The sequence below is a fragment of the Protopterus annectens genome, chromosome 3.part1, assembly GCF_019279795.1.
Source record: "Protopterus annectens isolate FY-2018-M chromosome 3.part1, PAN1.0, whole genome shotgun sequence".
Classification (NCBI taxonomy): domain Eukaryota; kingdom Metazoa; phylum Chordata; order Ceratodontiformes; family Protopteridae; genus Protopterus; species Protopterus annectens.
In genome coordinates, this window is record NC_056732.1 from 247,841,653 (window position 1) to 247,868,582 (window position 26,930).

At 36.8% G+C, this 26,930-nt stretch overlaps 1 protein-coding gene across 4 annotated transcripts in view; it reads right to left on the minus strand.

Annotated features, from left to right (window-relative positions):
* Positions 1-26,930, minus strand: part of LOC122798078 (corticotropin-releasing factor receptor 2) — a 1,424,487-nt gene that overhangs the window by 326,958 nt on the left and 1,070,599 nt on the right. For all 4 annotated transcript variants that reach the window (XM_044066741.1, XM_044066740.1, XM_044066742.1 and 1 more), the window contains one exon: positions 5,993-6,078. In XM_044066741.1, coding sequence (XP_043922676.1) covers positions 5,993-6,078 — 86 coding nt within the window. The remainder of the gene's footprint in view (positions 1-5,992; positions 6,079-26,930) is intronic.

Below are 26,930 nucleotides of genomic sequence, written 5' to 3' on the forward strand. Positions count from 1 at the left end.
GTGTAACCCTATTTATATTAGGGTTACACCATACCCTGTTTCTGTTGGGGTAACACCATAAGGGTTTATGGTGTAACCCCTAATATAAACAGGCTCCATAATAAAAGAAAAAAATCATTGCATGCAGAAATAAATCTAAATCTCAAAAAAAAAAATGCTCTTGTTAAGCAAAATAAGGAACTTTGGTTCCTGATCAAATCAACTAAAGTCAGACATGAGGTAAAAACAGCCACCCAAGCAGGAATTAAATGAGCTATGTCATGATTGATTGCAAATGACTGGATATATTATAAGTGATGTATAATGTTTGCAACTACAGTTCTGTCAGCATGGTTTGTAATGTATAATGTTTGCAATTGAGATTGTGTTGCTGTGGTTTATTTTCATTTATATAAATGCAAGATTGCCTATGTCATACATGATAATTTAATAAAGATGTTTCTTGTTAAAAACAAGAAAAAAAAAAAAAAAAAGAAAGAAACAGACACCCAAGCAAAAGATAATCACAAAGTCATCCTTAACTATGTTAGAAATGTCAAAATCAGTGCCAAGCACTGTACAAAGACAATAGCAAATAACACATGCTCAGACCATGAGGTCATAGCCAATCTGCTAGCGACAAATTTAGCTGAAACTTCACCCCCACAATATTCTCAGAGCAAATATCTGCACCTGCAATCTCTCAAGATCAAGTTCTCAAGGCATTATCTAGGCCAAGAGCACTATGTCTAGGTGTCCAGACAACATATTGGGCAGCCTCCTAGTAAATCTGAAGCATAACATGTCTGATCCACTACAGAATGTTAGCCTCAAAACAGGCTTTGTGCTAGATACATGGAGAGCAACAACATTCCCTTGCTCTAAAGAGTGGCTTCAATGGACTTGGGTAATTACAGACCCATATGCCTGGCCAGTCTCATGTTTAACGGTATGGAAAGGATGATTACAAAACTAATAAATAGTATAGGCAACCTGTAGAGTCTTGACACAACCGAATTAAGATTTATCAAGGGCAGGTCCTGCCTACTTAATTTGGTTGACTTTGAAAAATCAGCTGACAATGAACAAGGGCAAATCCATCTAGTGCAGTACCTACATTCAGAAATAAATGCTGGTATGACATTTCTGTCATGGATGAGCACCAGAACTGGAAATGCACCTTTTGTTTTTTCTTGGATCTTTATCTTGAGTTGAGGTGTGCCAGATTAGGTCAGATCAGGTGACAGCACTGGGAGCCAAATAGGGAAGTTATGGCTCTGAGTAGGGTATTTACACTGCACTGTGACATTTACTTTTAGCATAATATTCTAATTTCATACAAAAACAGTATGAAAAAAATGTGCTGAAAGTTTCAAATCATTGTTCATACTATTTCTGGAGACAGAAATTAAAAAAAATAAATGTATAAATAAATAAAAATGCTACTAGACTAGAAATGTAAGATACTAATAACCAAGAAAACTACGAAGGAAGGTAAGTGGTGGTATGGACTAGACCAGTGGTTCCCAAACTTTTTCGATTCTTGGTTCTCTTGCTGAATCCAGGTTTTCCTAAGGCACCCTCCCCACCCTGCAGCGTGCATAAAGTGCATATTTGGAAATGAAACACTAAAATGGTTGATTTGTGGTCTAGTTTTCCTTTTGTTCCAGAAATTTTAGTGATAAATGAAAGTATTGTCAAGAGACTTCAAGAACTTAAGTTTTCACCATGGATATAGAAGCAAGTTCTGAGCTATTCATATTTTTATAGAACCTAAGATGGCAACTCAAAATCAAGCATTTATCATAGGATCATAATATATATATACACACACACACACACACACACACACACACACACACACACACACACACACATTTACACATAGAGAGAAACAAACACACACACACACACACACACACACACACACACACACACACACACACACACACACACACACACACACACACACATAACCATTTACTTAGTGTTACCAATCTTGTCAGTAGTGTGCAGGCATGAAATAATACTGGTAAGGGCAACATCTAAGGGGATAACTACTTGTTTAAAAGCACAGCAAATAATATACAACTAAATACATGCATGCACATATATATTCAAAAATATGGAATTATGTTAATTAGAAACAGGTTCATACTAGACTAACTGCCCTTATGAGCCATTTAAAGCTAAAGCCAATTTCCCCCTTGGGAGACTTGAACCACCCTGTGTGTGTTTGTAAGACAAACACTGTAACCATTAGGCCACCCTCCCATGCACTTGTTAAGTAGCAATTTACTGGTGTTCCTAGTAACCTGAAATTTAAGTTTCATTTTAATTAATCTCTAAGCCCGACATCTCTATTATGCCTTATGTTACTGACAATTACAGATAAAAAAGAAATTCCTAAAGCGGTGAAAGACTCCTGCTTAATAGCGTCTCATAAACTTGGATCCACCACAAATCCATGGGCACATATTTAAACTGAAGGATGGGGAAAAGAACTGTCAGCAGTATAGTATTTCTTCATAAGGAAATTGTGACACTGTCTTTGTATTCACTTTCCTCAGTTGCTCACATTCCAGCCAAAAAAGTCACAATGCTGTGTCTGGTGTGCACCTGAAGTGGTTTCTGGTGCCCCAAACTGAGTAATGATTAGCGTATTTTAATTACCACAGTCTAGCTTGAAATATGTAGGAAATGTATCACAAACAGACAGCTTAATTGTATGTTCTGTAATTGGTCGTTAAAACCTCAGCTTTGCTCTATCTGTTTCAAAGAATAAGATAAACGATCTCGCTGTACATCTACCTGGCTGTTTGTCTTACCTGGGTCTCCTTCTGTTTATTAAAGGGCATTAATAAAGACAATGATCAGTAAAAGTAGAATTACTTCCAGCTCGTTCCATCTCCCCAACCTATTGATTCACACATTCGCTGCAAAACAGGCATCCAGAAACTAATTATACACTGTCTACCATCTCTGTTCCTAAAGGCTGCCTCCAGCTCCATACCATACACAGTCTCCATTCTCATTAACCGCCCAGTCTCTGAATCTACTTTTCTAACTCTTTGGAAGAAATTCCACACCATACATATCATAAAGGTGGAAACTTGGTTGAACTTTCTAACTATTGCCGTATTGCCATAATATCGCCCCTCTCTAAAATCCTTGAAGAGATAAACTGGGTGTAACCGTAGAGGTATATGCTGGTGGTAGAGGGGTTACATGATACAGCAAGCCAATAGATATTAATGTCTCTAAGAATGATAGCTTTAATAGGTATATTGTTAGTGAACCAATGAAGAATAAGTTCTAGTAAGGGTATGTTGTCTCCAGGGGGTATATAGATAGCAACTATTGTAAGGGTTTTGTACTTGTTAAGTTTACAATTAGCAATGATGAGTTCAGCTGGATGAAATGAGGGAGGTGGGGTTGATTAGGGTGGATATGGGGATATTAACATCAAAGAAAAAGAAAACAAATCACTTAAGTAAATCACAATAATAATAATAATAATAATAATACCAAAAAATTAATTAACAAATATTAAACTTAATAGAAAATTATACATCAACTTAAGAATTAAATTAACAAATATATAGAAAAGTTTTCCAAATACTATGCATATAATAACATTATCATGTAAATGAACAGTGCCATCAAGTCGACAAGAAAGAAAATTATACATATAAATATTTTAAGTATTTAATCACAAAAAATTCATAAACAACAGGACAAAATTAAAATCAAGGAGCACCTAAATTAATAATCCATTGGCATTCCTTCTTGTCCAGAAGTTTTTTTCCATTGTGATCTATTGCTGTAGTCTACTAAATTATATCAATACCAACAAATATGAACCAAACTATGAACTGCTGTTTTAAGGTGTGCTTATATAAAACACTCCTATCTCCACCATAACGTAAATCACTTAAATGGAAAGAAATTCTTATTTTCCATGCAGTTTTGATCTGTTCAATATAAAAAGACACACAGGAACACAGTGCTTGATAAATGACCCATTGTGTAGTACATGTGATAACATATATGATTCCTATCACATGTAAAATATTTTGCCTTATTTACAGATTTGCAATAAGTACAATTCCCACATGGAGAGCAATTCACTAGTTCACCAACAAGACTAGCACAATTTATAATTGCACCTTTTATATTTGAACAAAAATTGTCCCATGTTTTACCCCTTCTGTAGGAAAAGAAATATTGCTGTGGCAAAATATTTGAAAAAGAAAACTGCCATTCTTCAAAAGATTTCAGCATTTATTTTCTAAGTTCTGGATGTTTTTCTGTGTTTTCTATTATATTATTGGTTTATCCATTCACCAAGGAGTCTGACCAATCTGTTGATTGCTTTGGATCATATAAAGATAAATATAGATACTGTTAAATACAGATATATATATATATATATATATATATATATATATATATATATATATATATATATATATATTTATATAAAATTATAATTATAATTATATATACATACATATACAACATTAAATCAGATTCTTGGCTGGGTTGAAAGGGACTGCAACCCCAGAAGTAAGGTGTCATGGGGCATGATCGCAGATAACAAACCTGTGGTAGTGAAATACTAGCATTCAGAAATTAATAGCGGTCCTGCATTTGTGGTCAGGGCTAAAGGACTGCATGTTACACTGCAGTACCAGCATTTGGAAATTAATACTGAGGTCAGAGCTGCAGGACTTCAATGCTCTGTGCATGTTACAATGCAGTAACAGCATTTGGAAATGAATATTGTGGTCAGGACTGAAGTGTTTCAGTGCTTTTTCTGTGGTACTTGATAAAATGTAACTTGTTGCATTTGTAGCAGCAGGTAGTTTGCCACAGTTTACAAAGAAGAACCTTTTCTGTTAATTTTTTTTTGGTCCATTTTTAGGAAGAAACACTTAGCTATGGTTCTACAGACAGCATTATAAGTAGGAAATATTAAATGAAATACAGATTGTGGTCCTGCAGAACTCCATGAAAAATCCTATGTTTCTCAATTAATTGGACATTCCTAATATAAAACATACTTGATTGTTTCATGAAAAAATTGAAAATAAGTGATCCTGTTCTTAGTTATGTCCCATTAAAGACTGGTAGTTGCTTACAGAGGAACAGAGAAAATCCCTGAGGTGTAGGACCTTAAGTCTCTAGTGGTCTTCTTTTCGAATGATAATAGACAGGATCAGGCGATTGGCAGCAGATGGGTAGAGAGACAGTAGTACTGCAGGTATCATAACAGACCATGCTGGTGAAGTTAGACCTTGGTCACAAAGTTTATCTCTCATCAGTGCTCTCTTTCTCTGGGATGGTGTTCAGGTGTGTGCAGTAACTGAATGGATAAGGTCACAGATACAACATGCAGAAATGACACTCCTTTGTATCACAGCTGAACTCATACTCTTTGACAGGCTGTGGAACTAGCCAATCCAGAAGGATCTCTGAGTACAGCTACTGTTCTTATATGTAGAGGGAAGTCACTTGAAATGGTCTGATCACCTTGTTGTGACACTCACAAAGAGTCTGTAATGGAAACTGTACCAGGGGTGCCCAGTAGGAGGAGAACTCTAACAAAACAAAATACATGTTGGAGGAATTATATCTCTCAGTTGCCAGGGAATAACAGATGATCCCAAAGAATGATTTGGAGATTTTTGTCAGAACTAGGAAATCATACAGTAACAGTCTTGCATGTTAGACTCATAACTTGCCCAGGAATGTAACACTAAAAACAAAATTGTATTTTTGGTTTTCACCTGCAGTTTTAATCAATTCCTTCAATTGCATTAAGTTGAAAATACCCGCCAAGCTTTCTTTTCTAATATCTCTATCCCTTAAGTTCCCAAATTATATTCTGGGTCACATTCAGCATTAGAACAAACATTTTGCTGAAGACATGAAGGCCTTTTAGTAGCTTCTTTTAGTGTAAACATTTAGAGCTGAAAATAAAGTACAAATGCATATTGATTCTTCTTACCTGTACTGTATGGTTTCTGATGTGGTAGAGGCTCTTAATTTTGTCATTAAAATTCTTACAATATTGAACAAGAACACAAAATTGATCTAGGAAAAAAAGCACAACATGTCAGTTAAGTTTCAATATAATAAATTAAGTTTAACAAACCACACTATCCTTGCAGATTGCTTATCTCATGGAAGTACAACTGAATTTATAACAAACATTATAGTAATCAAATCATATTTCCACTGAGACTGAATGTTTCATCCTCCTTGTTATTGCCTGTATTTTAAGACTCACTTAATCTTTTTCTGTTATTTACAGTACTTCTAGAAACACTGAAAAAACATCCATCTATAGACACGATTACCGCTTATTCAATTCTACCAATTATCATTATTCAACTGCCAGATAAGCCTCTAGAACTGATTGTTATGTCACAGTGCAAAGATCAAAAGTGTAAACTGTCATCAGATAAAAAAATTACAGAGTTCTATATAAAACTGGTAACCACACCATGACATGTTGATGTACAGTGTTCAGCCTTTGCTGTCTGCAGGGAAAACTAGTCAAAGTCTATGTCACCTTGGATGACAGCGCATGTATTATTCAAGTAACACAGATGACTTCATAACAACTGCATAAGCATCCATGCACACAAAAACTGACAGCAACTGCTGCATTAATAATCCAACAAAGAAAAAATAGGACTTTTCAGGATGTTATAAATATTTTAGGGATATAGCATTTTTCTGGAAAAAATGGTATAATATGAAATATTATGCAAAAGAATACGAATTCTAATTTTGTAGGTTTGCAGCACTTGGTTATACTTTTTTTACGTATATTTAATTTATTTTGCTTTATAAATGCTCAAGTAAATGTGTTCATGGACACAGCCTTGGCCAAATGCAAAAAAAGGCAGGCAGAGAATAAGTGTGTACGATGTAAGCCACATACAATGCAAAATATACATTCTAATATAGCAAATGTGAATAACACATATGATATCTACTTCTAAATTTTAAAGTTTCAAAACTTCAAATTTCTTATGGTCGAGACCATAAGATCAAAGTTTTGAAACTTTGAAATGTAAATAAAAAAATAAAAATAAAAACAAAAATGTATTATTTTATGTTTTTGCAGGGGGAGGCAAGCCCCCCTACACCCCCACACCCCCTGCTAATTAAATATACCAGCTCTGAGATCGCACTACAATGAGGAAAACAGTAAATATGCCATTCCATGCTGTACAGCGATCTCCATTTAAATGCTTCAGAGTTTCAAAACTTCAACCTTACGGTCTTGACCATAAGAAATTTGATGTTTTGAAACTTTGAAATTTAGAAATAGACCCATATATATATATATATATATATATATATATATATATATATATATATATATATATATATATAATATATATAAACTGCAAGGAAAAACAGCCATACTAGAATTTTCACTGTGTGTTACCGTAAACCTCATGTAATGGAGGACCATGGCATATATGTAAATGCCACCTTAAGGACATCAAATGTTTCAGATTCATGACCTCTGAATGTTCATGACTTTTTTACATTTTAAGGCTTTATAGTTATATTCAGCCCAATAAAGCCAAACCCCACTAGATGTGGACTTGCATGTTCCAACCTTTTTATTGTCCTTATCAGCACAGCACATCACAGCATAAGTGGATTATTTGGCTGTACTTTAGAAACACAGGGTCTTTAAACCCTCTGCAGTTTATGGTCATTTGCATATATCTAATGGGCATCCAACACAGGAAGTTTAAGGTATCACACAGTAAGAACTCTAGCTTGGCTGGGTTTTTCTTGCCGTTTTTACTGAACTGTTTGTCCGACATTTTTACCCACTGTTTTTATCTCTCTCTTGCTGTCTCTCTCTCTATATATATATATATATATATATATATCTATACATACATATATAAATATAAACACACATAATCATGACTAAGTGCAAGGAAGAAGTACAAACTGCTAAAATAAGTGTTTAAATAAGTTATTGTATGTCCAAGCATACTAGATAAAGTCTTTAAGACTACAAAGGTAATGTATACAAAACATAAAAGAATGGTCACTTATAGCCATGTAGGTGTTGACATTTTTAAAAGTACTTTACCGAATAAAAAACACGTATTGAACATCGAACAGTAAGAGACACTGGACAGTAAAATTAGAAGTTAACACTGATCTTAATCTACACTAAAGCAGTGAAATTATAGCTCATGAAGGCTTGTGTTTTCATGTTTTTGTTTTACCTTGTGCATTGGTTTCCTCTCACATTACAGGCACGAGTATGGTGAGGAGTCCAATAGGAGTTTTTGAGTGTGCGTATGTGTGTGTGTGTGTGTGTGTGTGTGTGTGTGTGTGTGTGTGTGTGTGTGTGTGTGTGTGTGTGTGTGTGTGTATGTGTGAGTAGTTTGTGAGTGAATGAGTATGTACATTCTGTGATGGACCAATGGTCTTAGAGGTTTCGGTGCCCTGTGCCCACTAGCTGCTGGAATAGGCTCTGGTAGACTTGTGATCCCAATAAGAATAAAGTGCATTAAAATGGATGGAAGGAAGGATGGATGGATGGATGGATGGATGGATGGATGGATGGATGGATGGTTGGATGACTGGATAAGATGCAGAAAACAAAATGTAGCAGTAGATTAGATTCAAAAAGTAAAGTTTATGATTCTGTCTTTGCAAATAATACAGCAAAAGAGGACAGTAGAAAAAGCAACAAATGTAGATACACACTATCACACCAGTAATTCAGTAACTGAGGGATGGCAGAGAATATAATTATATAGCATGATATGGAAAGAAATTGTAAAATCTTTGAATCAGCAAAACAAAGTAAGGGGACAACCTCTGAGTGTTAAACTGAAGTAAGTGGATTATGATGCACAGAATGTTATGATTGAAAACCTTAAGTACATTTAGCATCCTGATATTATTGTGGAAAAGCCTTCTAGATTGCTGGATCCATATTAGTGAAACACCGACACAGGGTAAAAGGAAATATGAAAATGAAGGTGTAATGGCCCTATTATTCATCATTTTGAAGCCATAGCTGATGAAAGCTGAACCAAATAAGGTTTTTAACAGTAGGACTGTACATAGAAAAAAAGAAGCTTAGCAATGAAGGAGAAAAGAGAAGACTGACTGCTGCAGAAATAGCAAGTGCATTAGCTTTAGAGAAGGATATACTGTCAAATTCACATATACAGGGGAGGAAATGAATTGTCAGATTTTGTTTACAAAGATCTGAAGGGACAAATAGTGGATGTTGCAAAGGAAGGTTATGGATATGGCATCTATAAAGATTGGAAGAATAATGTTTCTCAGTGATAGCTGAGGGTTCTGATTTCAGAAGCTGAGTTTAGAACTTTGCTTTACTGGATGGATGGAGTGTGTAACTATACAATGAATAATACAAGGAGGGAATGAGCCAAAGACTCATATTTGTAAAGCTTTTAAAATTAAAGACTATGGTAATACAGTAAAGAGAAGCAGTGTTTATCATTGCTCCATTTCCTTTGTTTGGGTCTTGGCTAGGGTGTATTGTGTTTGGAGTCTGAGTGCCCTTCCTTGTTGCTTGTGGATATTCTCTGGATGATCTAATTTCTTCCTTCAGTCCAAAGATATGCAAAGGTGATCTTGAGAGGTTCCATACTGGTGTGTGTGTGTGTGTGTGTGTGTGTGTGTGTGTGTGTGTGTGTGTGTGTGTGTGTGTGTGTGTGTGTGTGTGTGTGTGTGTGTGTGTGTGTGTGTGTGTGTGTGCATTCCATGACAGACTGGCATCCAATACAGGTTAGATTTTCTGCCTTACATCCATTGATGGCCAAAGGAGACAATGCTTCTTAAGTGACCCTCAATGGGATTATATGAGCAGTGGGAGAATGAATGAATGGTACAATTCAATGAAGATGGACTAATCAAAACCCATTCAGTTGGACTAATCAAAATCCATTTTATGGGAGACTAAAAGGTTGACAGTTGATCAATAGTCATTTTAAAGGAGGTGAAGCCTGACACAATTTCCATGCAGTGTGGTGTTCCGTTGCTCCCCCGTAATGTTGCTTACTAACTCCAAACTCACTAAAATGTATTAAATTTTGGAACCTTTTTCCTTCTGACTACTCAGGATTTAAGTTTTGACTGAATAGAGTTTGAAGAATTGATTCTGAATAGACTGTACAAAAATAATAATGACAACATCTGTCTGAATTATCTTAAGGGTGCACAAATTTCAGTGTCTCAAATGATAGTCTAGACAGACAGGATTGAAGTGGCAGGTAAAGTATAACTGATTTAGGGAGTGCTAAGTAATCAGCATAAAATTTTAAATTAAAAAGTAACAGACAGCCAGGGAAGTCATTAATATGAAAAAGAGGAGGGGATATAACACAGAATCTTGGGTAGTGGAAGTACCTACTTTTAAGGGGCCAGACTAAATTCCTGTGTTTGCAGTTCTTTTCACAGGGGTAGTTTCTAAATAAAGAAAAGAGGTCTTGCCTAACAGGTTGAAGTTGCTTAGCTAGAGTGATCTGTACGGCCACAACTAAGGCTTCTTTAAAATCAATAAAAAGGTCTCTAGTGTTTAAACCATCACTCAAAATTTCACAAGTGTTAGAGTGAAAACAATAGTAGAGTGTACTATAACCTAAATGAAAGTAACTTTGTACTTTAAAGAAAAGCTCACATCTTTTAATAACATGAAGACAAATAGGGGGGGGTGCTATGGGAAGTAAAGATGGACAGCATCTCAGGTCTACAAGAGATGAGATGAAGGTGGAAGTGACAGTCATACATTAAAACTTAGAAAGGCATCATCAAGACTTGATGGAGTAAAGGAAACCTTAGATATCCACTTCCAGCAGACTGAAGTATTAATGGACTGTTACAACCAACTAGATTTAAGATAGATGACATCAAGAATTGCTTGCTCATGGTATAATAATCTAAAAAAATAATTGGAACTACCAAAATATGTAGAAGGGTGATTAACTTGCAACCTTTAATAGGCAGGAATTAACCACCCACCATTTATTGTGTCCATCTGGCTAATCACACAGGGCCAAAACATTAATGTGAGACCATCTTTGAACCTTCCTGAACACTTTATGGTGCATTTGGATAGAGAGGAGATGTTGAAGTTGGCCAGAGACTAGGGGCAGAACTGTCAGGTCAAAGGAACTGTTATATGAAATCACCCCAGACTACAGTGCAGCCTTGTTTAATAAGCATACCGCATTCTTCCCAGCCTTGAAGTGCTTCAAAGAGATGGAGAACCTTGTACAGTTATAAGGTGCAGTATAACTATAAGTCCATAAGAGATCAGTTGTTCTGAGTTTCAACTTTCCCTCAGAGGCAGATGCTTATTTGGATAAAGACAGGTCAAAATACCAAACAGATCACAATTCATCCCACGGAGTTGTGGAAACCATGAGGAAATTATCTCAGTCCCTAGACAAGGAAAAAAAAAAAAAAAAAACAGAAATACTGCCAGTTGACAAGGCCATGAGACTTCCCACTCAGGTCTATGGGGGCAGCACGTAAGGGTCATCCACAAAATACTATTGGACAACACAACAAGCAGTTTCCACTGGCAAACCTCTCAAAGGATGAGCATGAAGAATCTGTGGCTATTATTTTCCACCACTCACCACCTGCTGAAATGGAGTGTTTGAAAAAGTGCAAGACAAAACTGCACTTTTGCAAACTGCAGCCCTGGCTATGGTAGGACAACAGGCAAAGTGATAACTGAAGATTGTAATTTTTGGCAGTTTCTGACCTACTTTGAAAGTAAGATAGGGGGAGTATTGATTTGTGATATGATGTATCCTCTTTTTAACACAAACATAGAAAGAACCTAAACTAGTGAATGGACTTTCATGTTGGCTGTGGTGGGTATTTTAATAGCTACAATGTAGTTTAAAGTTCACCTTTTCACTTAATGCTGTGGCCATTCTAAACAGACTCTCTTTAAGTGAGTAATCAAATGACCAACCTTATTCTTACTACCAAAGTAGCCTTGAAAGTGACTGCATTTCCTCTGATTGGTAGGTCTCTTGCTCAGTCAGAAGTTACTTCTTTTTTTTCATAATTGAGGAAATGGATGGTAGTGTTGTACACTGCCTCATGCTACGCTCTTTGATTAGATGACTAATCAGCAGATTCCAGCACATCATGATGTCTCCAAATAAATGAAGTTGACAGCTAAAGCAGGGGTGTGGGTTGCAGTCATGTGTTAAGCTTTCAATATGTGTGTAGATTTTTGAAGAAACACATTTTATATTACAGCAAGGTAGAAAAACATGCTGAACTAAAAGAACAGCACCTGTCAGCCTACAGGTGGACATTGTACCCCTGAGAGGAAGTAGGTTGTTGTAAATCTGGCATTTATCATCCCAAAGTGATTGACTTATTGCTCGAGCAACCACCCAGTGTTTTATTTGCATGGGTGAATGACAAGTTACAAGGTAAATCTTGGCTCTGCAGACTAAGGATGGAATGCTAGGATTAAGGCAGCTTGCGCACATTGGAAGCTACTGAAAAAGGATATATAAATTGCATGCTTGCAGGAAACTAAATTAACATGACATAATGTGCAGGTTAGACTCACTAGTTGGAATGGTGGTATGTGGATGCTTATAAAAACACATTACCTAAGGAACTCAAAATACTAACTCCTCGTGCTTTGGTATGGGTGAACAAGGAGGGGAAGGCAGGCAGGCCTCTGTACCAGTGAATTTCTATGGTCTAAACCAAGCGATTATCAGAACTTTTAAATCTTTCTATAATGCCTTACAAAATCTAGGAGGGCATTACTTACAACAGTAGTTGGTGGAGATTTTAATGTGAAGAGAAATTTACCAGATGGACAGAGTACCAGCCATGAGACCAAGACTTTTGAGGCAGAATAACAAAATGAAGTCCTTTATAGTGGAATTTCATTTGGCTGATGACTAAAGATCCCAGCATTTGTAGAAAGATGTTTTCACTCACTATGTCCCACAAGAAAAATCAGCCAGCAGAACAGAAATTTTTCATCACTTTAGATAATAGTCTAGCCTTGGAGATTGTCCCAAATGTTCTCTCAGACCACTGTCTGGTGACTGTGGATTATGGCAATAATAGTCTGCCACAAGTCCAAATCAAAAGAATACTGGCCAGTCTAAAGAAATGGGAAGCTCATTTTTGAGCAAATAAAAGACAAGTCAGAAATGCATGGGAGAATTTGCATACTTTTAAGCACAGCCTAATGTTATATGTGCAACACTTAAAAAAATGCAGATAGGGAAGCCATGGAACAGAAAAATCAACCAGCTGGATGGAAAACTAGCTAGATTAACTAAAGCCTAAGAGCAGTCAAAGAGCAAAGATAAGCTTATTTTAGAGAAATTTGTTGTGTAAAACTTGTGCCCAAGAGTGCCCATTATGCTCAGTTGCATCAAATATGGGAAAGAGTTAAAACATTGTACTGGGTAAGCAAATGTACCCCTTGAAACTCTTATCCTGTAGGCTGTGAGAATGGAGACAGACTCAAGCAATTTTGTACCTAAAAGACACATAAGCCAATGTATCTTGATTAGTACAAGTGATTAACGAAACCATGGAATAATATTACAGTGAATTATATTAGCAGAATGGGAAGTTTCCAACTGAAAAGTGGTTAGACTTTAATAGGCAAATAAAATAGCCAGGTGTTCTAGAGTATGACCTTGATTCTCCTATTAATACCAATGAGATCAGGCAGGCAATGGATGCACTAAAAACTGGGAAAGCACTAGACCTTTATTGTCTGACAGTTGAAGCCTGCAAAGCCTTGGGTTCTGATACATTAGAAGCCCACTGGATATGTTCAATATGAGACTGGGAACAGAAAGGCTCCATACCATGCTATGATTGTGAATATTTTCACTTTTCAAAAGGATTTTAAGGACCTGCTGTATCCCCAAAGCTACAGGCAAATATTTTTGATACCAGAAGATACCAAGATCATCCCTGCAGTTTTAGTGGCATAGCTTAAAAAAAACTGGGCATCTGTTAGTGGAAAACACACAACAGGAATGTGTCTCACATCTACAGGGGACATCAGGACTCATTATACTATTCCTTAGCCTGCAACAACTGGGGAAATTTGAACACATCCAATGGTGATAATGCTCATTGATTTTTCTAAATATTTTTATTAAGAATTACAAATGAATAACAAAAGATATCATAACAATTTATATATAGAAACAGCACTGATAAATAAAAAAATATTAAACATTAAAAAAATCAGGTATTTACAAGGTATCTACTTATATAAGAAAGACAACAAATCCAATTATTTAATAAACTTATATTTCATGACTGGTTTAGTGTCCACTCATTTAACACATTCTTGGGTTTCATCCACAAATTTAAAGAGGCCATTCTATTGGCTCTTTCTTTAACTGATAACATCTCTAATTGACAGATTTTGGTTGCAATGTTAAAGAATTATTTCATTGATAGAGTAGAAACACTTTTCCAGTTTTTTATAATCACTTTCCTCCCAATTGACAGGACAGCCCAAATAAGAGTAGTACATTTTCTTAATATATGCAGGAATTGGGGTATTAAACAAAATTAATGATTTGTTTAACATGAAATTATCATTGAATATTGCCTGTAAAAAAGAATTGACATTGCAAATCGTATGTTGTCAATCACCTTTAGTATTAAACCCACATCTCCAACAACCAACTCTCTTTATAGACATTAATTCTATTGTATGAGGTTTAATAAAGGCTTTATGTATAAATTTCCACTTTAATCACATTGTGGTTTGTGCAGAAGATGTAAGCATAATTTATTTCTCACTTTCACTTGGGTAATAATTGTTAATAGTTATTAAGCAATCCAAGTATTTATCTTTACAAAGATCTGACTAAGTTTTTTCACCTTATAAATCTTGGATAAACATTCTTTCTCTGGAAAGTTCTGATGTGTCAACAATATCAAAAGTTGTACACATTTTGGAATCTCCTTTTTTATTGATGTATGCACCAGACTTATTCTCTTTTCTATAGCACACCTACCATTTTGAATATTCAACCACATTTCACTATTTAAGTAAAATTTATTTAGTAAAAAATCTAGAGAATGTCATTTTTATTTGTCCATAAATTGAAACCAAAACATTAACTGTTTTTCTTTAAAAATGTTCATTGTAAATATATTAAATTTGTTAACATTGTTTTATGTATATGCTATACGAAATGTTAAGAATACTGAGGCTTTATATTCAGGCCTTCTATAAGCGAGGCCTCTGAACTTAAACATTGTCATGGTGATGTAGGTTGAATTTATTACTGCATTTTGATATTCCAATATAAAATACATTAATAACGAAAGAAATCTATGCTAGTTTTTTTATTATAATGTGTATATAGATTACTTGATTATTTTTATAAAGACACTTTCTATCCATTTAGCAGAATTATTTTTATTTGTCCAATAAATAATTATTTTTATAATGGCAAAAGCAAAATATAGTTCTATATGAGGTAAATGTATTCCTTCACAAGTCCAACTTCTTAGATGGTGTTTAAGTGCTAATCTAGGTTTGTTGGGATGCCAAAGAAAGTTAGGGTAATGCAAGCTCTTATATGTTGTTTAGGAATGGGAGGGGCTAAAGACTGAATTATATATAGTATTTTTGGTAGTATTATCATTTTTATAATTAAAAGTGTCTCTTTTATTGTAAATAAAAATGTATTATACTTGTTAATAAGAGTTTTAATTTTGTTTAAACTACCACTATAATTTGCATTAATTACATCTTTAATGATCTTAGTTAATATTATTCCTAAATATTTTATTTTATCAACATTGACTATATATATTTAGAATACTATTTTGCCATGTGAGAAATATTAATGTGAGGCCTCATTTTGACTGAAACTTTTGACAGCCTTAAAAAGGAAACTAAGAGAATGTTTGTTATCTGTTAATGTCAATAAAATATTGTCTGCAAATAAAAGTATTTTTAATTTAGATTATTACCAAATTGTACACCTTTAATTTCTGATTTTGATTTTATGTAGTTTGCAAAGGGTTCCATAACCAAAGTGAATAGTAGTGGTGACAGAGGACAACCTTGTTTTGTACATTTGGTGATAGAAATTGATTGTGAGACATAAGAACCTATTTTGATATAGGCAAATGAATTATCATATAAGTTTTTTTAAAAGTTGCTGAAAGTCTACTGAAAAGATATATTCTTGCAATACTAACAAAAGATAGTCCCAATTAACTGCGTCAAATGCACTGTTGATATCTAGACTTACTAATGTCAAATCATCATCATCGTCAGCCCCTTTTTCTCATTTTTTCTACATGGGGTTGGGGTATTGTTGTAACCACTGCCAACCCTCTCAATTCAGTGCCACACTCCTGCCTTCTTCAACACTCATGCCTGACTGTTACAGATCTTCTTTCACAGAATCCATCCACCTCTTTGCTGGATGTCCTCACTTCCTCTTCTACCTGTTTGTCCTAAATCTTCCTAACTAGATTGCCTTCTGATTTTCTGCACCAGTATCCAAATCATTGTAATCATTCTCTTTGATCTTTTCTGCAGTTGGAGCTACTTTGGCTTCTGCTCTTATTTCATCATTTTCTATCTGTCCCACAGTGTGCATCCTACCACCCTTCTCAGGCACTTCATTTCCATCACCTCTAGCTTCTTCAACTGCTCTGCCTTTACTGCCCTGGTTTCTATACCATACAGTAGGACTGGTGGCACCACTGTCTTGTACACCTTACTATTCAGCTTTTTTGGCATTCTTCTGTCATAGACTACACCTGACACTCTATGTCAATTGGCTGCAGCTCCTCTGATTCTAGATTTGACATCTTCATTCAGACTTCCCTCCTACTCAACCACCCCTCCTAGAAACTTGAAGCTGTTTACCTTTCCACTATCCTTCTTTATATCTCTATTCTCAGCTTCTTCTGATTTCTCCAGTTTGCTGCCATTACCACTGTCTTATCTGTGCTTAGTTTCATCCCATGTGCCTTCAGTTTTGCATTCCATTCTCCTATCCTTTACTGAAGTTCTACCTCAGAGTCTGCCTGTAATGCCACATTGTCTGCATACAGCAACTTTGTTGATCTGTTCTCTCTGACGTGTTTGCTAATGTAGTCCATCAACAGTATGAACAGCAGTGGGCTCAGAGCTGAACCCTGGTGTACACACACTCCCACTGGTAACCCCTTTGTGAGGCCAAACACTGTTTGTAGTTCAGTCACTGGGCCCTTGTACATAGCTTGCATTAATTCTACCAATGTTTCTGGGACTTCAACCAACCACAGTACTGCCCAGATCAGCTTTATTGGGACCTTGTTATATGCTTTCTCCAAGTCTAGGAATGCCCAGTTGGACTCTCTCCTCATCTCTAGCTTCTTCTCAAGTATCTGTCTCACTGCAAACATCGGGTCAATTGTGCTGCATCCTGATATGAATCCAAACCTCTCATCTCCCATCTTACATTATACTACTCTGCGTATCCATTTATCAATCACCCTCTCCAGAACTTTCATGCAATATGATAGGAGTTTAATGCCTCCATACTTCCCACAGTTGTGGATGTCCCATTTTTTCTTGTACACTGGCATGAGTATGCTTATTCTCCAGTCATCTGGGATATGCCTTTTTCTCCACACTGCTATTAGTACCCTCAGGAGCCATTACTCCCTTATCTCACCCAGCATATTTATCATATCTGCTGTGACCTCATCTGAGCCTGCTGTTTTCCCTAACTTCATTTTCCTTAGTGCTGTTCTTACTTCTTCATTCAGAAGCAACAAAAGGATGGAGGGAGGAAGTGGTTTTGGGTCTGCGGTAGGCTACTAAATCTCACACCGGAGGGTTAACAAGCAGTTATAGGCAAATAGGCAATACAGAAAGGTAGTAAAAAGGTATTTTGCAACATACAAGTACAAAAACTTTAGGAGTACAAGCTTTATGTAGCCAGGCAAAGAGTCAGCTTCAGGGGCATCTTTAGGTTAGCAGGAGGTTATTCTTTAACTTTGCAGCAAAGAGGGAAACACCCGGATGCACTTAAATATACAAAAACTTTAGGAGTATGATGGTGCCTTTCTACATCAGGCTTTTTGATACCTCTGTAATTAAGCATAAGTGAGTGGGGAGGTGTGAAGGTTAAAGGTGGGGAAGGGATAGACACAAAGTAATGCAAGCTGCTAAAAAGAAAACAGGAAAACCAAGCTAAGTTAATTGCAGGTCAGTGTGGTGCAGTATTTACCTAATAACTACAAATGTTATGCTACTAATCTAGTACAGAGTGGTGAAAAAGGTCACCACTTCTGCAGGGAAAAACAAAAGAAGTATGGGCTGCAGGTACATAGGTAAACTTTTTCCAAGAGAAAGTAGTTTTAAGTAATTGACCTAGGAGTACTATAAGAAGAAAGAAATGGGGGGGGGACCAGTAGTGTGCATGCATACATTGAAAGGGGAAACAGTCTTAAGTTTGGAAGACAGATTAAATACAACTCTAACATACACTAGTGTAGCTGAAAGCACTTTAGTGTTCCACCGACGCAGGGTCTCACAGTGCAGGGCAACGAGACAGCCTTGAGTTGACTGGAGGTTGGCCAAGACACAGGATGTAACTTTTGCTGAGAGGAACTAGTGTAGCTGAAAGCACTTTAGTGTTCCACCAATGCAGGGTCTCACAGTGCAGGGCAATGAGACAGCCTTGGGTTGATTGAAGGTTGGCCAAGACACAGGATGTAACTTTTGTTGACGGGAACTAGTGTAGCTGAAAGCACTTTAGTGTTCCACCAACGCAGGGTCTCACAGGGCAGGGCAATGAGACAGCCTTGGGTTGATTGGAGGTTTGCCAAGACACAGGATGTAACTTATGCTGACGGGAACTAGTGTAGCTGAAAGCACTTTAGTGTTGCCAAGACACAGGATGTAACTTATGCTGACGGGAACTAGTGTAGCTGAAAGCACTTTAGTGTCCCACCAACGCAGGGTCTCACAGTGCAGGGCAACGAGACAGCCTTGGGTTGACTGGAGGTTGGCCAAGACACAGGATGTAACTTTTGCTGAGGGGAATGTGAGTACACTACTGGGGATTCCAATGAAGCAAGGCAGAAAAGCTAAATCAAAAGATGGTGCCTTTCTCTATTCCGATTTTTTTAATCCAGTTTTGTCATTATTAATTAGATATAGAATAAATTGTTGAATTCTATTTGCTACAACAGACATAAATAATTTATAATCAACATTTAATAATGAAATAGGTCTTTAAGATATATATTCAGCTGGATCCTTATCAGATTTAAAAATTAGTGAAAAAATTGTATATTTCCATGAAGGAGGGGCTATTGTTAAATCTTTAGCTGGTTGAAAAGAGTGAAGTTAAATATTTAGTGCATTTTTAGGCATTAGTTTATAAAGTTCTGATATTGTGCCATCATTGCCTGGTGCTGTATTAGATTATAATTTATTTGATTTGTAAGTTCAAGCATCGACATAGGATTATCAATTATTTTGTGTGCAACTAACATCAGGCAAATCTGCAATGCAAATTGTGGCCTGCTACAGATCACCCTCTATGACCCAGGACCACCACTTCACCTTTCTGGAGACTCTGGAAAACATGAAGATCCTACCGAACACCCTGATATTGGGTGATTTCAATTACTCTATCATTAACTGGGAAAACTACTTGAGTACAAACTCCCAGGCTCAGCGCTTCCTGGAATTTATCAACTCAAATGCCCTGGATCAGCTGGTAAACTCTCCTACCAGAGGCCACAACATATTGGACTTGGTCATCACCAACATGGGCGACCAAAGGTCAACCTGTCACTGGTTAGATCAAACCATAATCTAATCACCCTGGATGTCCACACCCCACCACCACCCCCAACCAAGGAAACCACAGTGAAAAAAATTTCTAAAGCAAACTTCATCTTACTTAAGGCAGAGGTGGTAAGTTTCACAGCCCCCAAGCTAAAGGATAACACTGTGCAAGATGCAGAATCCTTTACAATTGCACTCTATGAGTACCTACAAGGTTGCATGGATCATGCCATCCCAAGCAAAACAAAGACTCACTCCCCTAAGAGAAGGAAACCAGTCTGGTGGACCCCTGCCATAAACAGGTTATACAACAAAAGGAGGAAACTAGTTTAGAAAAAAAGCAAATCCCAAGAAGGAAAGACATCCCTGATCAGTATCAGTAAGAAACTAAGGTCCCTCATAAAATCATCCAAGGCTAACTTCAAAAGAAAAATAGCCAAGGATTCAAAAGATAACCACAAAGCCTTCTTTAGCTATGTCAAGAATCTAAGTGGCAACTCACAGATATGCTCTGAGCTATTGCAAAATAGCACAAAATATACTGAACCTACTGATATTGCCAACATCCTGGCAGATAGATTCAGTGCAAACTTCATCTCCCTCTCACCTTCAAAAGGGCCCACAACAATACCGGAAAAGTGTAGTGTCTCAGAAAATCACAGAAGCACAGGTGAAAACAGCCCTTTCAAAAGCCAAAAACACAGCATCAATGGGGCCAGATGGTGTCCCAGGCTGCGGCTTGCATGAACTACAGAACGAACTAACCTCCCACCTAAACAATCTGTTCAACCTCAGCCTCTCCACAGGCTACATGCCCATAGAATGGCGCACAGCAACAGTTATTCAGCTCCACAAAGGAGAGACCACAACTGACCCTGGTAACTATTGCCCCATAAGCCTGACTAGACTGGTCTGCAAGGCTATGGAGCACATCATCATGGAACTCATTAACAAAGACATTGGGAACCTCCAAACACTTGACCCAACCCAGTTCAGCTTTGTTAAGGGCAGATCATGCCTACTAAACCTGGTTGACTTCTTCGAGACAGTCACCAAGGCCATAGATGAGGGAAAGGTGGTTCACACAGCCTACCTTGATCTCGCCAAGGTGGTCGACACCATTCCTCACCCAGATATTATAGAAAAACTCACCAGCCTGAACATAAACCCCTACATCACAAGATGGGTTGCCAACTGGCTTACAGACAGAACTCACACAGTAAGAATAGCAGGCTGCAGGTCTGACTCTAAACCAGTCACAAGTGGTGTCCCGCAAGGCTCGGTTCTGGGAACCCTACTGTTCGGCATATATTTCTCAGAAGTACAGGCAAACACAGGAGGACTATGGCTAACCAAGTTCACCGATGACTGCAAACTGGGAGCCATAATTGACTCTCCAGCTGACACGGACATTGTTCAAAAAGGCCTTACTGAGGCAGACAGCTGGTGTCAAAGTCATGGCCTCAAGCTAAATGCCAAAAAATGCATAGTCATCCTGTTTGGGAAAAACAAAACACCCACAAATTACCACATAGGTGGCAGCCCCCTTAATACAAAAAAGGTAATAAGAGATCTGGGGACCCAGGTAGATAGTAATCTCTCCTTTGACAATCATATTGCCAAAGTAGTTCGGAAATCCTTCTATGTGACCCATCTAATTACTAAGGGGTTTGCATCTAGAAATAAAGAGGTTATCGTGCCCCTCTACTCGTCACTCATCAGACCCATCATAGAGTACAATGCCCCATTTGGGATGTACCTCACAAGACACTTCCAACAGCTGGAAAGACCACAAAAGCACATCACTAAGAGGATTACTGGCCTCAAACATATGTCCTATGCAGCCCGACTGAAAAAACTCTGGCTGTACTCAGTGGCATATCGCTTACTCAGAGGTGATCTATGCCTGACTTACAAAGTCATGTCCAACTCAGAATTGATGGACATGCTCCACCTAAAGAAATCCAAGTCACTGAGAGCCACACGCTCTAGTGGGCTAAACCTCACCACAACAATAAATAGAACATGCTGGAGGGATAGATTCCTGTCACAGAGACTCACCATGCTTTGGAACAAAATTCCTAACTACATTAGGCAGAGCCCCTCACTAACACTCTTCAAGGGAAGCCTTGATGAGTGGATGGGTAACAGAAAATACACCCCTGGGATCACTTCATTGACTCTGCTTGACAGAGGCTCAGTTAATTAATCAATAGGGTGGCAAAAGCCGACACACTCTAACAAGGCTTATAAATGCCCTCAGGCAGATAGCCTAGTACCTACCGATGAACCTATGAACCTATGAAACTATTTTCAGATGTTGATCTGTCAATCTATTTTTAGTGTATTTTCTAATAAAAACTTTTTATTGCTTCTTGAAAATCCATTACTGGACTAAATTTATTAATTTTAATAAAATGTGTTCTAAACTCTCTAAGAATATCTTCAATTGCAGTAACCTTTTTCTTTTTATTCTCAGTGTATAATTCTTTGATGTGATTTGATTTGATTATCATTTTAGTTCTAGAAGCAATTTTATGTAAAGATTTTGAGTTTAATGAGTAATTTGTTAATTTAATCTTTTCCAAGTTTATTTTAATTTTATGATTTAGAATTTCTAAATATTTATTTTGTAATTTGTTTATTTTAATGAGGTACTATTGTTAATTTAATTTTCTAATTTTAATTTATCATTTTTTTCTTGTAAATCATTTAAATCCTTATCCTATTGTTTCCTTTTTAATAAATACTATTTTGTAATTTTTTTCATATAAATAGGATTTGAGAGAATCCCACATTAAAACTTCTAATACATCTTATGTATTAGTAAATTCTAAATAAGTCTGTACCTCTTTGTTGAAAGTTCTTTAAACTCTTCCAAATTTGTAATATATGATGGACTTCTTTTAATATGAATGTTATTGTTATCATTCAAAAAAATTCAAATGTTATGGCATCATGATTTGAAAATGGGCATGAAATTATTTTAACTTTGTCTAAATAAGTAAGTAAATCATCAGAAATAAAAACTGTATCAATTCTTGATTGTGTGCTGTGTCTATTTAAGGAATGACTGAAATAAAGAGCATCGTTAACTAAAAATTAATTAGTATCTTTAATGTTAAGTATATTGGCAAAGTGCATTAATGCTTTGGCAGTGGCAGATATTTTACATTTCTTAATACAAAACTTTTGATACATTAAAATGGGAATATTTATAGTCATTCAGGGAAGCTTCTTATGGTGCACCATCTGTTATTCTCTGAACCCCTGACCCATAAGATAATTAATGCATTGCACTCTAAACCTTTAAAGCTGTATAGGGAAGAAAGAAAGGCTGTCCTCTGTCTCCATTTTTATTCATCTCAGAGATGGAATCTCTTTGCCTCCTTATCAGGCAAAGATACTTGCACTGGGGGATTTAGCTTCGAGGGCTTTGGCAGTAATCAGATGTCTGGCTCTCGAATGACTGTGCACTCTACCTGACTAACTATGATGCATAATGTTACCATTGTTCTGAGATTTTGAGGAACTTTCATGACTCTCAATAAACTGGAACAAGACACATTTTTTCCACTAAATGATAAGAAGCAAGAACTTCTTAGTAACATTGAGTAGAATGGTATAAAACATGGCACAATACATATGTACCCAAGTATTAAAATCTCCCAGTTCTACCATAATATTATGGATATTAGTCTTAGGCAATAACTTTTTTTCCAGAATAAACACAACTGATGGATGAAATTAAAGCTTCCCTGCCCAGCCAAGATCACAGCCATCTGTACGGTAATTCTAGCAAAGTTTTTGTTCCTTGCCAGAGGTGTCCCAATAATTTTCATACATGCATTATTACTTGGACCACAGTAGATTCTGATGAAGATTACACGGGGCAAGAAACATCCATGGCTGGCCAGGAGAAAGCTCATGGCCTCAAAAAAGAATAGGGGGCTTGGCATGCCAGAACAGAAAAGATTTGACCAAATGTACAACTTGCTCAAGCCACAACATGACTTCTGTTAGCATGGATATTGTCTGAAATATCTCTCAAATATTTACAATTTACTAGAGTTTCAATCGGAGTAAGAAGGAAGGTTTAACGTCAAATGGGCATAGCAGACCAATTGATCAAACAACTGCATAACTATTGGTTATTGAGGAGTCATTCTAATGTATGGAGATGCATATGGGGAAATGGCAGAATACAAATAGAAGGCAAAAGCATCTTTTGGAGCACTTGGATCTATGTTGGCAACTTCTTTTGGATAGATTTATACCCAGGACAGGTGAAAAACCCTACAGCTTTTACGGACTGTAGCAAGCTGGATGGAAGAAATGGGAATAATGTTGGTAATTTCTGCAGTTAGGATATTTAAGATGAATTGTCAGTATGGCTGCTACAGAGTTAGGGAGTGTGGTGAGTTGGGAATCCCTAAGATAAAAGGTGAAGGGAAGACTGTTATCCACTCTGTATATGGCATTGGACAAGTTCCTCGCCAAAATATTTGAGGAAGATAGATTAAAATGAGAACATATGGTAGCTGCATCTATAGCACCAAAGGACTGGAAAATGGATCTGGCTATGTCCAGGACCTGGTTTACACTTCACACCCATACTTTACTAATTTTAAAAAGATAGTCTGTCACTTTATACCTTAGCAGGAAAAAAAAAAGACAACATGGAGGGAAGAGGTGCATTGGAGAAGTAATGAGGCAGAGGGAGACTATCTCCATTTACTATTTATATGGCCAGAAGAAGAAAAATGATTAGGAAACAGTGGATAAAGCCATTATGCATGTAGTGAGGAAACTGATACCTCACTTAACTGATCACAAATTTTGGATTCTAGGCTTCCTGCTATTGTTATCAGGTCTGGAAAAGAAACAGAGAAGAAATGCATCATGTATCTCCTACCCACAGTCTCAGATGATACTTTTAAATACTAGAAGCTGTTTGTGGTGCTCATTACAAAAATCTACATTGTTATATTAACCAGCTACATAATTCCATGTATCCTAATATAAAACATATCAATGCCTTTTGTCTTTTTATCTTTTTATATGGCCCATGGAAGTTTAAAGTCATGCATTACATTAACTACTTTGTGGGCATTAGATTGCTCAGTTTTCATTTTTGCTCAATGGACTGTTTTCGATGGGAAAATCTTTAATTATGTCTTTGTTACATTGTGTGTAAGCTTATATCTTTGCATTGCTGTTTTTTACAATAACATTTGCATTATAAAACTAACTAAATAAATACATAAATAAATAAATAAAAAATAAAAATAAAACCAATGAGAGTAAATATTTGTCATGCATGCCTATACAAACAGAGTAAGTAGAAAACATGTTAAGGTCAAAACTTATGGTAGGAGAAGAAGTTTTAGGAATGGTGAGTATGACTGTGTTACCATACCTCTAAGACGCACTGGAAAAGATAGCTACACTGGGTCATCCCATCTCCAACTGGCAAATTCTGCCTGTATGTCTTTTTTTCCTACATCCAGTAACAGAGGTCCTATGAGTGGCAGTTGACTTAAGGGTGTCCTCAGTCCCTGTTGGCAGTCACTCACGAGGCGGGGTGTTCTTTTCACCTCTAGCGATGTTGTAAGGAGGTCACAATTTATCACTTGTGAGGAACTGGAAGAGGTGATGGGGGACATTTTGAGTTAATGACTTAAAGTTGCACTATCCACCTGGAGACAGTTATCTGAAGCTTATTGATTCACACCACTGGCTGGCACTACTGTCTCCACCATCTGAGGCAGGCCCAGTAGGGTGGTCACTCACAGTACTGACTGACTTCTTCCTATGTTTAGCCCAGGCAGCACAATCAGGAGTGGGGTAACCACCCTTTCTACCATCCTGGTGTTACCCTTCCTTGTGTCACTTCCTTCCCCAATTTGTCCTCCAATCCTTGCCATCACAACATGTCCCCTCTCTGCCTGTATGTCCATATTTCCATTCTCAATCTTTGCCTTTGTTTGTGTTTAATGTTTGTCCATGTGGTCTTGCTTCCATACTTCTACCTCCTTCCACCACCTGCTTTCCACTTAGATCCTTCCATAATTACTCTTCTTATAAATAGGCAGCTGTCCAACAAAAAATGTATACCCTACCCCCAACTCCTACTCTTACTTTCCCTCTGTTCTTCTGTATGTTCATCTGCTTGTTGTTTCTCCTTTTCTTACTTTCCGATAAATCCATTTCTTCTTCATTTTCAGTTAATAACACTGCATAGAAATATTGCTGGCAGACATGTACTGTGAATTTCAGATATTCTTATGTTGTTGTGTAATGTTTCTAATAGCTTTGCTGCATATGTATGTATGTTGATATGTTTGCCATGTTGTTTTACACAATAACATTTTCATTATAAAACAACAAAAATTAATAAATAAAGCCAAAGTATTTAAATATTTTTCAAGACGTCTGAACAGAACACTTAAAGATTACAATAAAATCCCCACATGGGTCCTTTTTAGGCCCCCATCAACATGCTAACAGCTAGAGTTCAAGAAGTCCCTAGCCATAATTACTTAAACAGCCTTCTTCCCACAATCCTGTAATTTCTGAGAACAGGTTTCTTTCTTACTATGTTATTGTTTGGGCTGTGAAATTCCTACTTGTTAACTGATAATCACCTTCAAACCCCACTGCACATCTCAGCATTTTCAGTGTAGTGCTTGCAAAGTTACAGAAGGCATATTTCAAATCCCAGAGATTTTGCTGTAGTATCTTTCAAATGATTCAATAAGATCATTCAGTAAGAATAGGCAAGTTATTAGATTTCATGTGGTAAAGAAGCATAACTTGGTTGCAAGATATTCTATTGCATATACTGCTGGTAGTTGGATCATCATCATCATCAGCCCCCTTTTTCCCATTTTTTCAACATTGGGTTGGGGTATCATGCTAACTGTCGCCAACTCTCTCAGTTCAGTGCCACACTCCTGCCTTCTTCAACACTGATGCCTGACTGTTGCAGATCTTCTTTCTCACAATCCATTCACCTCTTTGCTGGATGCCCTTGCTTTCTCTTACCTTCTTCCTGTCTGTCCCAAATTTT